This window comes from Xiphias gladius, chromosome 7 (assembly GCF_016859285.1).
Source record: "Xiphias gladius isolate SHS-SW01 ecotype Sanya breed wild chromosome 7, ASM1685928v1, whole genome shotgun sequence".
In the NCBI taxonomy this organism is placed as follows: domain Eukaryota; kingdom Metazoa; phylum Chordata; class Actinopteri; order Istiophoriformes; family Xiphiidae; genus Xiphias; species Xiphias gladius.
In genome coordinates, this window is record NC_053406.1 from 24,604,799 (window position 1) to 24,619,743 (window position 14,945).

A 14,945-nucleotide genomic window follows, 5' to 3' on the forward strand; every position below is an offset into this window, starting at 1 on the left:
TGCTTTTTTTTTCTGCCAAAGATTTAGGTCAAACACAACACATGCCGCAAGATTATCATTGTTCATGTATTTTTCTCATTTTCAACAAAATTGAAATTATGGACCAAGGACAAAACAAATAAGCACTCAGCTAGAAATGATGACAATTTGGGAGCATACATATAGTTCCAGTGCAGTCCTGCTGAACCTTAAACGAACGTTTGGAGAAATCTGAAAGTCACAAATGTTGTCAGGGCAGGAAATAAACATTTGCTGCTGCTAGTTAACGTGGCTGAGGGATTAGGCCTCACAAGCTCCTTTCACTATTTACTGACCAAAATTAGGGTTGGGCAATATGCGCCAAGTCTTGACACTATATATGATTTGACTTTGTTTTGTGATTGCAATGGAAATTGTGATGAACATTTCTATGGAAATTTAACTGAGAAACAAACCAGATGAAGATGCCAAGATAGCCAAATTGCAAAAATCCAATAAAGCAAATATTGCCATTGAGAGAGGAGATGATAAAGGAAGGGACGACCATCATATCAACCAATGCAAAGCCAAACAAATAGGAATTCTTAAAGTTTTTACCAGGGCACTCTCCAAATTCATGAGCAAAGTTGTTGTATACTGTAGCTGCCAAAGTTAAAATTAACCAAAATATTGTTGAGGTTAGTGTTCATTTCCTACCCTGCATTTATAATGAGTATATATGATCAGGAAACTGTTGCGTCTGTCTGTCTGTAGGTTGTGTAGAATCTTAGCACCAGTGAACCAAGGCACGTGTCCTAAAAACAAAAATGAGGTGTTCATAAATTACAGTAGAATCGGTGTTCCAAGCCTAAACAATAAGCCAAACTAAGACTGAAAAAAAATAAAAACATGTCACAAGCAACCTCGAAACACGAAGGAGTCCATTTATGATTGCTGGCATTCGAAAGTGAATGGCCAGTAAATCTCATCAGTTCAACACCAGTCAGACACAGCTCTGTCAGAGACGTGGTGGTGTCTGGATGCTTTTTGTCCGTGTGTGGAAATGTTAGCAGATACAACGCTCAGTCTGGCTCTCTGCTCTTGTCTTTGTAGAGATGCAGCTCCTCCATCTTCTCCTGCAAGAAAGAAACGGGCATGGAGCAACCGTGGGCCCTTGGGGGCAGCGAGTTGACCTGGAAAAGACGGAAAGGACAAATTTACCATCAATAAAGCGATATAAAAAGGTGGGTTCACCAAAAATCTGAGAAAAAAAAAATTCTAACTTTACACTAGTGGTCAAGAGCCACAGAAAGTTTATACTTTATCTTCAGAGAAAGCACTTGAAGTGCTTAGTCCTTAAACACTGTGGACAGTGAGGTATGTGGATTATCATCAGTAAAAAGGACACTGTTTTGGGAGAAATGTTGCTTTTGAATTTGTCAAATATAATTCGGGAATTATTTGATCACCAAAAAAAAAAAAAAAAAAAATCCTCCTTTGTACTCAAAAACTCAGTAAAGAAAAACCAAAACTGTGAGCTTAGTGCCGTCAGTGGGGAGGGTGAGTTGGCTGAGGCTACTTTTCTCAGTTCTCTATCGTAAATAAGACAAAAATGTACAACCTGGACACAAAAGTGGCTATCTATTGGTCTAATTTTGCTGCGGGATTTTAGACAAAAGGTCTAATCAGCCAACAGGCGCCTAAGTGAAAACACCTTTGTAGGAGCTTTAAGTTTTCAAAAATAGACCAGTAGTCTTGGTTCAGTATCTCTTATACTCATTCTGACTTTTTGGTTGTATAAGAGGTACCTTGTAAATGAGGCCAGGGTTCTGACTGTAATCAAAAAGGATTAAAGAACAGTAAGCTCTTTATTTTGAGTACATTACTTTCCAGCCTGTGCACAAAAATCGGGAATGTCTGGTAACAGGTGAAGAGGGAAAAGGGGTGCGAAACACGCCAAGATAGCCTCGGTATGTGGAGTTTAGAATTTTCTGACTGGCAGAAATTTGAGACTTTTCTGCAGACAAAAAAAACGTATGCTATCAAAATCACTGGAAAGATACTATTGCCGTACAAAGATTCTACACAGAGAGGCTTTAAATGACTGGCTGCTACGTAGTAAATCTCAGCACACCAGTGGAATGGAAACCACAGATTTTACTACGTGCCTTCACAGGAAAATTATAGTCAGGACAGTCATATAAAGTGGTAAATTTACACTCAGCGCCGCCAGTATTTGTGATTGACTCATCATTTATTAGCTCCTGTCGTGGCAGCTGAATGTGTTTGCCCCAAGTGAATGACTGCTGGAAGCTCTTGCTGTGTGGTTTTATCCAGCACGTGGAGTCACTCCAGCGATTTAAAATGACACACTGATGTTCAGTTGAGCATTTGAGACGTAAAAATAGGGACGCACGTCGCGTCTCACCTTTCTCTCTGGGGACACGTATACAAGAGAGTTGTGGTTGTTTCTCGTCCTGTCCTTTTTCTCAGGTGTCCACACTCCAGGATCCGTCTGAGTAGAGCGGTCTGACATAGTCGAATCGTTGGTGTTGTTTTTCCAAACCGAAGTGCCCTTGTCGTGTTCCGTCTCATTGCTTTGGGGGAAAACAAAGGTCTCATCCTCTGAACCTGACAGGGGACATTACACATCAGTGCACCGTGTTTAAGGTCATTTTATGGGGAGGGGATTTTGTGCGTGTGTGTTCGGTGTACTGTGTGTGACGGAGGAAGGACGCACTGCAGCTGCTGCCCTTGGTTCTAAAGTCAGGGGCGGGGGTGCACGGGCAGGACCCAGTTGTGTTTTTGTGTTTCTTCAAGCACTCCATTCCCACCAGATCTCTACAGTGTCTGTGACAGTTTATCCCACAGTCTGAGAGACAGAGAAAAGATTCAGACGTTAACAGAATTCATTCCTCAATGACGACATTGCATGAGGTTCATTTTTGTCTTCGTGACCTTACCTTTACAGTGGTAGCCCTGTTTGATGACTCCCCACAGCTACAAGAGGGCAGACATGATATGTCATATTACAGTCTGATTGACCAAAAAAACCGATATAACCAAAAAAACGTAAAAAAAAAAAAAAAAAAAAAAAAATGGATACTGACAAAGCCTCTACAATTGTCACAGAACGTTGGCCGTTTGTATGTGGTTTCATGGAAGTTATGCGCATCTTTGAAGTTGTAGCCCAGCTTGGCACATATTGACATTCCCCTCAAGAAGTAAGAGGTGATTTCTTCTCGGCTGATTTGTCCCTCCCTGGGCAAAAAAATTTTCCAGAGTGCAACACAAAAGTGAGTAAGTGAGTTGAGGTTTTTCATAATCCATCATTTTTTTTTCTCTGTTTTGCAGCCACGTCATGGTGAGAGGGCTTTGTGCGTGTTGCAGCTTCCTCACCTGTCAGTTTCGTGAGTGCAGAAGGAGAAGGGGAAGTTGGCTGCTATTTTCTCAAAGTCCTCTAGTGAGATGTAGCCGTCTTGGTTCTGGTCGTAGTTCTTCATTATGGACTGCAGGGGGCAACAGAGCAATTAGACATCCAGTTGCACTTGAGAGCAGCTGGTTAGTTCTGCTTAAGCCTGCCAAGTAATAAGGAAGTGAAAGACAGGAGGTTGTCGCAGAGTCACATACTCACATCCACCATCTGCTTGACATGTTTAGATATGGTGTCGGGGTCGAGCCTGGGGGTGACTCCTGAACCCCACTCTGCCACTACCGGTGGTTTAACTGGAGTCACAGGCTGTGGACCGACAAGATTCAGTGATGAGACACGAAGGACTGCGTGCAAGAAAACGAAAAAGAAAAAAAAAAGAGCACACCCACCACATAACACACTTCCCTAACGTATAGCACTTTGATGTGGCTGACTTTGATATATTTCGGCACATAGTTTGTGCTTTTAGCTTTGGAGATGTTGCACCCACAGAAAGTACACAAATGTCCCTCCTCTTGCGAAAAGCGATCAATACAAGTGCGAGCTTGATGGCATTAGGTTAAGTTTAGCTTCAGAGAGGCGTATGAGGCACATACTGACCTGGATCTTGGGGTTTTTGGGTTCCTTGGTGTATGAAAGTTCATATATCTCATCCTCGGTGTAGTATAAATCTAGAGAGAGCTGAAGCATTAAAAGAACATAACTTAAGATGTTCTCGGTGGAATCTTTTCATGTGAATTCTTAATAGTCATCTCCTCGTTTCTGTCTCGTACCGTGAGCAGATGCAGAAGGTCCTTGTTGGCCTCGAAGGGTGGTGTGCAGCCGTGGATGGCCAGCAGGTCGTTGATGTTGCTGTACAGGTGCTGTAGCTTGCTCAGGTTGATCTTGTCCTCGTCGATGTAGTCTGGCAGGGCCTCATTCAGCGAGATCAGATCCTTCAGGTGGACGCCCAGGATGGGCACCTTGAAGCCGCTGCACTCGTTGTAAACCCGCCGGTAGTTGCTGTAGTTGCTGCGCGAGGAGAGCAGCTCTGTCATCTCGCTCAGGGCCTGAGAGAGGAGAAAGATGAGGAGGTGAATGAAAAACGAGCCTGTCGTGTGTCTCTGTGGTTAGTTACTTAGACTTTTGTAATCAAAATGATCACATACGGACATTTGGTCCAAACAAGATTCTATATAAGATACAATTCCGTCGGCAAATAAAAAAAAGTATTAGCAACGTGGTCTTGCTGCAGCATTTTCAGGCTTGGCTGCTCTCTTATTTAAGCCTATAAACAGTGAATGTGGATCATTGGAGCAATTTTTACACAAAGCTCATGAGTTTTAGGACATAGCTGTACCTGCCATTCATGTATGGCATTCTGTATGTACAGTAAATGTTATTCTCCAGTGACGGCCTTGAATCACATTATACGTTGAATTATTTCGTTTAGGGTGTGAATGGTGTTTAGTTTTGTCCCCCCCTTTAAGTCAGAACAACAATAGAACAACTACAAAACAAAAAAAGAAAGAATGAACACAAAGATGAGACAAATAAACCTCAAGAGGGGAGTTGAACACGTTGTCCCCCACAGGAAAACAAGAAGTGAAAATGTCACCTTTACCAAACAATTCTCCCAACTTGCTGTTACACCCAAATGCATCATTCCTCTTGCTTATACTGTAAAGACACATACCAGCATGCTACTTTCATAGTTGAGGCTAAGAAAGAAATTCAGTCTTCTGATGCTACCCACATCTCACCAAACTCAACTAATTCCTGACAGGGAGGACAGAGTTAACAAACACATGTAACAGAACTTTCTTGGTTAAGTCCAGGAAGTAGACTAATTTAACAAAGAGAAGCTCGGTCCTCGCAGGCTCGTGGTGAGGTAGTCATCAACAGGCTGACTAATGGTTATGTGTAATGTTTAAAATACCTTAGTGATGTCAGGAGGCAGCAGGTTAGAGGTGTCTTTGAGGCGGGAGATTGAGCTGTGACAGAGGCCTCCAGTTACTGCCATTAGAGTGTTAAAGTTTTGCAGAGCCCGAAGTTTCTACAGAGGAAAAGGGCAGAGTGGATGACTGCAGGGTACGAAACAGCACCACGTCGTTTCCCCCGAAAACAGAACCCAAACGAGCGCAGCTCTTGGCAGCCCAACAAATATCCCTCGGAGCCTCAGCCGGTTTACCTGAGCCACGTGGATGAACTTGGTGAAGACCTGGGCTCTCTGCTGGGCCGTGTGTCTGCTGAGGATCATCAGCTGGACCCACTGGGAGACCCCGTTACACATCATGACCGACCGCTCCAGGGCGGGGTTGTCCCTCACCGAGCCTCGCACCACGTAGCTGCGGTAGTCCAGGAACTGGCCAGGCAGGGAACAGAGTTTTGGCTCAGGGGGACAAGTAAGTGGTCAAACTATCCTTTGAGTCTTGTTGATGAAATCCTCGAACTTAGTAAGAATGCAAAGTAGGTTATGCTGCAGGAGAAGTTAGACACCGGCCGAAAGAATTTCTTACCACATGGCCACTCAACAGTTCGTCTAAGAAAAGGATTATCACTGATACCAAAGATAAATTCAAAAGACTCGTGTCAATGCTGTCACCAGCATTGCTCACGCTGGTGAAGTCCTGTCCATACTCTCACAGTCTGGCATTTCATTTTACGCACCACTGTCTCCGCATGCATCAAACCCAGGGTTATACAAAGGTGCCAGTGCATTCTTAATTTACTTGAGCGCGGAGAGAACATGATTACCTTAAAAGCTTGTGCTTAACTATCACGTAAAATCATGTTTTCCTAATTTTTCTTTCTTTATCAGGGGATCAGTTATAGCCATATGACATTTGGCATTTTAATCGGCATGTAGACAGTTAAGCATGTTATGAAATCTTCATGGATGGCACTTTGGCCTAGTATACATATCTGCAAATCATGGCAACATCTTGCGGCCGCAGCAAACGGTGAGAGGTCGGTCGCTGAACTTACTGAAACGTTACAGAAGTTCTTGAATTCCAGGTAGCTGAGATGCTCAGCCATCTCATCTGGCTCCATGTGGTCAAAGATCAAAGACACCTTCCTCTTCTTCACAGAGGGTGAGGGTGCCTGGGATATGTTCACGTGGGGGTTTCTAGGAAAAGATAGCCAAACAACAGGACAAAAATAGAGCACGCGGTTTTTCTATTTATAGAGAAACTTGTTAACTACAATTCCTCCAGGGCATGACGGTGAATCAGATCGAAAGATGGCTCACAAGCAGGAGGTGTCGATGAGCTGCGAGTGCGTCTCCTCTCCATCTGACCGAACCAGCGCCCACAGGTCCCCCATGGTCTGCTCCAGGAGGGGGTCTGCCTCGAACACTGCCGGGAACTGGCTGATCCACTGCCTTGCCACCAAGCAGGACAGAAATATGTTTACTACCCGCAAATAGAGCGGGATAACCAGTTCTGTCGCGCACACTGTCAAACAACAGGCTCGTGTGCCAGGTGTCCTTACTCACCTGACAAGGTGGCAGATCTGTGTCCGCCTCAGCCCTCTCTTGTCCGTGGGACAATCCTTATAAGTGAGAGAAAGAGTCAAGGATCTCAAGACACTATGCAGATATGGCACACCACTGCGCTACACCCCAGCCGGGATACATACTTCAAATCTGCTTTGCCAACAAAGAGTGCAAAACAAAGCCCTGTCTGTTTCCTGATCTGATTAATGACCGTAGACATGTGATTGGGAGCAGTGCACCGGTGGGACCGGAGTACTGCACTGAGCGACAGCGGAGGATATAGGGTGAGAAGTTTCTGGGTGAACGTCTGGGATGGCACGACCCAGCTGTGCATCATCAGCGTCATGTGGACCAGCTGGGACCCTCTGGGGCTGGAAAGCTTCCCCTCTGAATCTGCAACCAAAACACAGCAGCACATTTCACACAATGAGGATTATTGTGGTTAAAAACAACAGCAACCAAACAACGTGGGCTCCACCGCGGCTCAGTGTTCAGCCAGTTCAGTTCAGTTTATTTGAGTCAGTCAGTTAGTTTGGACTTGAGTAGGTTTAGATTTTCTAATTTGTTCACTCAAGGTGCTTTGTTTTTCTGTCACAGCCCGAAGACATGCAGCTCAGACAACACAGGAGTTTATTTCTGTGCAGACACGTTGTGGTTGAGTTTTTCAGATGTTACTTTTCTGCCCTCTAGCCAAACAAGAAATTCTAATCACCGTCACTGCGGTGGCAGCCGGACTCTCAACAGTGAATCGCCCAGAGCCTTGATAACTATCTGTATGCTACATACCAATGGGGATATCTAGGCATGTTTTTTTGTGATTTGGGCGAACTGACCGTTGCAGAGTGTGAGGCCACTGAAAGAGAGGGAGCGAGGAGAGAGACCTATATAGTTTAACAGTGCATGGGAATAGCTAGTTGGCCTCTGCAGCCCAACAGAACAAAGCTTGATTGTATGAGACTGCCCTTTGTTTCCCCCGGCTGCTCCCTCCCTCCCTGCCGGTCTCTCTCTCTCACCCTGGATTCTCCTCTCACTCTCCCTCGTCCCTCATTTTATATAACCTGGTTGTGATAAAGAGTAAGGACACATGGCAGACTTCGGTGACGCGTGCAAACACATAGAGACAGAGACTGACCAAAGCAGTTTAGGCAGCGCTGTATGAGCTCATCCAGGCTGGCGGCGCTGGCGCTGGGAGCATGGCTGGGGCTCTGCAGGGCCCGGCTGATGTCCTGAGGACTGGGGCATGTATTCCTCCTCCGCTGGACCAACTTCCTTGTATTCAGCACACCAGGGCTCTCACTGGGTTTCCTGACAGCGAGAGAGACAGGCAGACACAGAGGGGGAGTATAAGTAGCCTAGAAATAAGTAGAGCACAGTGTGGTGAGGCAGTGCGGGTCAGCATCTGAGGAAATGCAGCTCCCCACATCTGATAAGCTGTGCTACAGCGCTGCAGCTGTCTGAACCATCGTGCACAGGCAGAGCAACTGCGAACAGCTTAACAGCTCTCTGTGTTTCTCTATTTGAGAAAATGTTGTCCGGCTGTAAGAGGCACAAGGTTCTGCGGGTTGTGATGGTGTAGACCCCCCCTGGATCAGGAGAAGAAAGAACTGGCCCTGTTGCAGGGAGGTGCACTGTCTTTCTACGTGCTCCATACTTTCAGAAGCTTTTATTGAGGTGTTTTGATGCACATTTGTTTCTGGCTTTGGTCACAAGTGCTAACACCTCATCCTCTTTAAAAATATGGAGAGAGGACTAATATGCTCTTAGTCAACGCGGTAAACACAATTATAATCACCACTGTAACTCCATGCACGAGTTTCGACACAGCTCCGTTTATGAAGTGGCTTTCGAATGCAGCTGATCATTTTGAGAGCTACATCACTTCTGGTGTAAGTTGCCAGCACCGGGCCACTGCCTTTGTACTACTGATGCGTGCCTTTACACAGTAGCGGCAGTATACCCAGAAAATCTGACAGTCGGGCTGAAAAGGCACATTATTACATCACATTTGGATGAGGTAGCACGTACAGCGGCACCAGTTTGCAAGTCACTGTGATTTTTCAGCGCTTCCTCTGAAAATGGAGGCATACACGGTAGCCGGTGGGGTTATTTACTGCCCAGGTTGTGTACAGTACGGAGGATACAGGAGACAGCGGTCTGCCACGCAAAGCAGAAGAATGACACCGTGTACGCTCAACGCTGGACGACGTGTTTCTGGCTTTTTTGATCTTAACGAACAACATTCACAGTCCAGAATAAAATAAATAATAAATGTATGAATGCTGCTCATATACAGTGTTGTCACCCTGTGTCACTGTTGCCAGGGACACTGAGCTTTGCAAAAGGAAGGAGTAAGAAAAAAAAAAGAAAAAAATTCTGCAACACAAAATAGCTTATTTTACTATCTTTGGTTCTTGTGAAATACTGAATAATTTTATATACGTAGTTATCTACAAACAATCTATCTGAGAGGGAAAGATCTCTCCTCGGTTTAACTCCTCACAGCTCACAGACACACACTATGCGGCCTGCGAGAAGGGGTTATAAGATCACTTGGTTTTAGGGATCACCCTGATGTCCAAAAGGTCGGGGACCACGGATGCGGGACGAGGCCGGTGCTGATTGCGGTTCCTTTGGCTTCCAGCGGTAGTCTGCGAGCAGGAGGAACCTTGACTTAAGAAGTGTTGGCGGACGTTGCTTTCGGTGAGACATAGCATGTATATATACGTAGACCACACCTTTGGCCACACCCTACAGTGAAAGCAGAGCGGGGTTGGAAGTGCAAAAGACCTTTCAACCAGAGAAGGTCAATGAGCAACACTTATTTTCTGGAGTGTGAACATAATGTTACGCTTTAAGGTCTTTTCAAATGCCCTTAAAAAGACAAATGAGACTCCTTTGTTTCATTATGCGATTAATGCTTCCTCTTCAGATCAGGGGCTCAGTTTAGCAATGCCTGACTGTATTACACAATAACCCGTAACTGACTCTTCTAATACTTTGTACATATAAACTGGTACCTTTGTTTTAGTTTTGCAAAAGCGTCAAGGAAACAGCTTGATCCACAGACCTCCTGCCAAATTTGAAATGAAACCAGACTTTAAATGAAACCTGTTCATTGTGTGCGTCTGTCTCTATAAAAAGCAGGTAACACTTCAGATTTTGCGCTTGGGTGTTTCAGATTTCGCCCTCGTCTATCTGTACAAAAATTGTGTAGCATGTAACACGGTTGGACTGTGTCAGTCCCTACACTGCAGCAAATGTGATGACATTACCAGGAAATAATGTGAGTTCAGAGAACTGGCGACAAGTTCCCTGAATGACCAGACTTACATCCCCTTCTCTTAACCTCTGTTTGTTTGTGCAGCTCATTTCCCCAGCCCACTCACACTCTCAAAACAGACAGACAGACACACACACACACACACAATGCATAAGTCAACCTACACATGCATCCACATTCCAGTCACATAAAAATGTTAGGTTTGCTTTATGTAAAACACATGAATGGACACTCATGGATGCACCATTTCATACAGGCATACAGGGTGACATTCGCTAATCTATTTATACCACAACCTGCTCTCCTGCCTGTACGTGCTGTTCCATCCAGCCGTCACAGTTATCGCGCCACACATTTCCCCCTCAGCCCTTCCCAGGTTCAGAAAACCCTGATGGGGGGGGGGGGGGGGATGTCGGTGACGACCCCGTTTCTCTGGGTCCTGGTAGTCCGGCTCCAGGCGACTGGTTTGGAAACCTGCTGGGCAACAAAGCCCCACCTCCCCTCCTCTTCGCCTCATTACACCGGCCGGCTACTGAACTCAAAACACTAACAATAAACAGCACAGGATGTACCGCCGTGAACTGTTTTACATTAAGGATGGGTAAGCCCCGCAACACAGGGAAACATTAGCGAGAGAAACCAAACAAGGACACAATCAAGGTGCCTGAGCTCATTTTATCTATACCTCAGCCACCTATTACACTTCTGCAATATATTCCAGCGAAGCCGTTGCATCTCATCCCATGTTCTGCGATGTCCTTGCATCAAGATACACTGAAGGATTATATTCATCTCTCTGCCTTTAGACCGTCGTCTCAGTTGCTTCCTGTACAGACAGTAAAGCCCTTAGCTGGACTTGTGTAATTTGTGATTTTGTGCTATATAGATAATAATGACTCAACCTAACTTCCCTATTAGTTGAGAATATTAGCCTACCCCTTATGCTCAGTAAAACCATCTCAGAGAGACCATTAAACAATGTCAGAAAGGCTTTTTTTTTTTTTTTTTTTTGAAGCTTAAAACAAGGTGGTCCTCCTAAGCCTGTGAGAAAGTTTTTCATCTGACAACATTTAGCAGATTACTAATCATTTAAAATTAGCACTTTTTTGAACTTCAAGAGGGAATTTAGTGTAAGCTATACATCATTTGACATACAGAACCCAGGTGGGACTTGAACCCACAATTCACAGCTTCGGAGGCTGATGCCTTATTCATTAGGGCTCTGGGCCATATTTGACTAATGATTATTTTAATTATTGACTAGTCTATTTATTCCTTCTTTTCATTAAAAATATCAATAAAACGTGAAAATGCCTATCGTGTTGCCAGAGCTAAAGGCAAAGTCCTCTTGTTTGTTTTATGTGACCAGCAGTCCAAAAACCAAAAGTATTATAGTTTAACAGCAGTGAAAAAACTGCAAACACTCTCATTTGAGAAGATGGAACAAGTGTGTGCTTTGCATTTTTGCTTGATGAATGACTTTTCCTATTTTCATTCTTTATTCTATCCTGTAAAATATACACGAATATCCCCATGCGTAACTTTTGGATTTCTGTATTTCAGAATGTGTAAATTAATGTAATTAAAAATGTAATTGTTTATACATTTGGCCATTTGTTTTCTGACTTCTGATCAAGGGGTTTCTTATCACAGTGCCCTTTACAGGCTGTCATCTCTCTCTTTGACTCAGAGTGAATTCCAGTTCTGTCTGTCAAGGCAGTCACACTCATGAGGAGACACGATCGCTACTACAAACAGAAGGGCTGATGGGGAAATGTTATTGATGTCATGACGCTTGTCGGGGAATTTCCCGCCGACTGCTGAGCAGGTAACACACGGCACAGCAGTCAGTCATCTCTTTTCTGTGTAACGAGCGTGGCCAGCTGAACAGACCGAGCGCTGTTGGTAAATAGAGTCATCATGTGGTGGACTCCCACGCAAATCTGAGCTCAAGTGGAGTTACTGTTTTGGCATCCGCATTCACCTTTTCCTAGGAGTCGGACACACCAATTGGGTAATATAATAAGTATCCTTCTTTATTTAACAGTGCATCCATGGAAACACATGGCTGCTGAAACTTGATGGTAAAACAGGAAATCCTTATGTGCATGACAGTGAGGAAAAAAAGTCTCTCTTTTTTTTTTTTTTTAAACCTTAATGAACGCGGGTCTGAGTCCATCATATCACTGATTTTGTTTTTAGGAAGATCTCCCGAACCCCCCTCCCCCCCGACACCTCCTTCACCCAGTTTTTCCCTCTTCCGTCATTCTCGCTCTATTCACGCCATTCAGGAAACAGCTTCTCCTTTTTTTCTTTGGAAATACCCCACTCACTCCCCTTCCCATCCGTGTCAGGACTCCTGGCCACAGATCCAGTTCCACCCTCCCCTTTTCCCCTCTCTCGCTCTCACGCTGGCAGGGGGATATGCAAATTCCTCTCTTTCTTTCCTTAATTGATTAATTGAAGCCAGGGCCCTTTGAAGGCCTTGTTTGTGAGCTGCTCTTTTTCTCTTGCTCTCCCCTCTCACAACCTGCGTTCTTGTTCCCTCCGTTTCACGGGGTTGCATCCACGGCAGTGAGCAATTCAATCATTTGTTCCAAAAAGCCACTGTACTAACCACTCTGGTTAGCACCAGAAAATGTATGGCAAGTATTAATAAACCTCTTCACCGGCTCTGTGGGTATAAAGAAGTATCAAGCCTTTGGGACTGCAGCCATGAATCCTCTTAGACTATGAAATCTTACCTGTGCAATTAGACACACCTTTGTCGTCTCCCTCTTTTGTTCTCTACTTTGGAAACCAAAATTTGTCCACACAACCATAGAAAAAGACATGCACACACACACACACACACACACACACACTACATCGGTTATTCTGCTTCAACTTTTTTCCCCTTGTTTTATTCATTAAGATTTACATTTCATGTTGATGTCTCTTTTCTCTTTATTGGCTGAAGATACATAGATACATTTTTATTTATATATTTTTTTAAGTCTCATTCAAATAGAATGTATTTGTTATTTCCTTGTATTTTCTTTTTTCCTCACAGTTTCTCAATCATTGTGCATCTTAACAAAACCTTATCTTAGCATCACGTGTTAATTCTAACTACTGATTTGAGATGACCTTGCCTCCGAAGTGGAACCACAGTAATGTGACCACACCATCAGTCCACCTTAGTGTCAGGTAGCTATATCACACAAGAAACACATCCGACTACCTCAACATTCAACACAAAATCCTTTCATTCCAGGCAATCTGATAAGAGCTGCAGTCACAACTACAGCATTAAAAAAAAAAAAAAAGTACCACTGAAAGCACAACTTAAAAAATTTGTTGTTTCTCAGCAGTATCTAAGATCAAATGCAAAACAACATCTCTGACCTGACATGCAAATGGGATTAGCTGGACAGGACAGAAAAGCAGAACACATTTCCATGGAAAGGTGAGCAGGCACGCACAACTGTTGAATGTCAGGGCTCGCTTGTGTGCAGTACACACAAATAATTTGAGAAGTTGATAGTCTTCACTGATATGCAGGTCAAATGCATTAACTGTGGCTGTGTCTGAGTGTTTACGTGTGATATGTGTCTGAAACCTTTCTTTTAACACAAAGCCTCTCTTTCTCTCCACTGCACAGTGTATATTCAAATAAATGTCAGAAAAAAAAACACACACACACACACACACACACACACACCAAGCGGAAAATAAAAGTAAATGCCCTCATTTCTCTTTAACTTGTCGAGAGCCTTTGCACAAACCACACCGCATCTCAGATATAACCTCAAGGTTCACACATCTCTGCTGCACACAAAACACTTGCTGCTGACACATACTTAGACTTACACTTGCTAGGAAACTGAGCTGCAAGTGGCTCTGAGTGCGCCAGACTCTCAGTTTTGATGCAAACTCCTCTTTTCTTTTTAATTACCTCTTGGTCTTGTTCATTGCAGAGCTCTTCTCCTCGGCGGCACTCCTCCTCCACTGGTGATCCGCACGGGCATCTGAGCGTGTCCCTACAGCTCCATGGTTGACCCTGCTCCTCCTCCTCCTCCTCCTCCTCCTCCTCCTCTGTGTCCTCTATGTGTTTATGTGCCCAGGACGGCAAGAGCGGGCGCAGGACGGAGAGCTGCTGTGGGTGACGGCCGGCCACCTACCAGTCATCGACTAGACTAAACTCCACGCCTAAACCCTGCTTGTCAAAACACTCAGTGTGTCAGTGAACCTCCCTGTCTCGGTTATCTGAAGATAGCTATCAGATATCTATTAAGCACAAATCAGCGGCAACGCAGACTTCATGCTTCCTCTGGATAAAAAGAAGACCTGTTGAGAAAAAAAAAAAAAAAAAGCCTCAAACCAGCTTCTAAGTAGAGTGCAACAGCTAACAAAAGTCATTCACTTGTCCCTTCAACATAAACAAGTCAGCATCTTAAATGGAGGAACTGGCTCTGACAGATAGGGGAACTCACATCAGTTTCTGTGTGTGTGTGTCTCTGTGTGTGCGTGTGCACAAGGGGGAGGGGAGAGGAGAGCGAGGCAGAGCGAGAGAGAGAGAGAGAGAGAGAGAGAGAGAGAGAATAGTGAACACAGACGCAGTACCAATAGAGGAAGGAGGAGGAGGAGAGTTGGGGAGAGATAGTGATGAGCAATCATCTGAGCAGCATCAGTGTACTCCAGGAAGCGACATCTGTGGTTCTTTTTCAGAGTATCAACATAGACCAAAATGCGCCACACCTAAATGTCGGTTTTTGATACAGTCTTCTGGGGCATAGCCTGAACTCGGCAAAAGA

At 44.5% G+C, this 14,945-nt stretch overlaps 1 protein-coding gene across 3 annotated transcripts; it reads right to left on the reverse strand.

Annotated features, from left to right (window-relative positions):
- Nucleotides 1-47: 47 nt before the first annotated feature.
- On the reverse strand, nucleotides 48-14,598 carry rasgrp4 (RAS guanyl releasing protein 4). Of its 3 annotated transcripts, XM_040129887.1 has the most exons (17): nucleotides 14,087-14,598; nucleotides 8,002-8,174; nucleotides 7,151-7,262; nucleotides 6,870-6,932; nucleotides 6,624-6,755; nucleotides 6,359-6,500; nucleotides 5,562-5,735; nucleotides 5,310-5,426; nucleotides 4,165-4,440; nucleotides 3,992-4,072; nucleotides 3,593-3,697; nucleotides 3,358-3,467; nucleotides 3,069-3,219; nucleotides 2,922-2,958; nucleotides 2,699-2,830; nucleotides 2,387-2,589; nucleotides 48-1,151 (listed from the first exon to the last, which is right to left on the reverse strand). In XM_040129887.1, exons 1-17 carry the CDS (start codon nucleotides 14,101-14,103, stop codon nucleotides 1,041-1,043), a joined length of 2,136 nt encoding a protein of 711 aa, XP_039985821.1. In that variant the 5' UTR covers nucleotides 14,104-14,598; the 3' UTR covers nucleotides 48-1,040. The 3 variants fall into 3 exon arrangements, with proteins under 3 accessions (XP_039985821.1, XP_039985824.1, XP_039985822.1); XM_040129890.1 differs by lacking the exons at nucleotides 7,151-7,262; nucleotides 8,002-8,174; nucleotides 14,087-14,598 and adding an exon at nucleotides 7,013-7,142 and having other exon boundaries at nucleotides 6,624-6,751; nucleotides 6,870-6,925; XM_040129888.1 differs by lacking the exons at nucleotides 7,151-7,262; nucleotides 8,002-8,174; nucleotides 14,087-14,598 and adding an exon at nucleotides 7,013-7,142 and having other exon boundaries at nucleotides 6,870-6,925.
- Nucleotides 14,599-14,945: the final 347 nt, after the last annotated feature.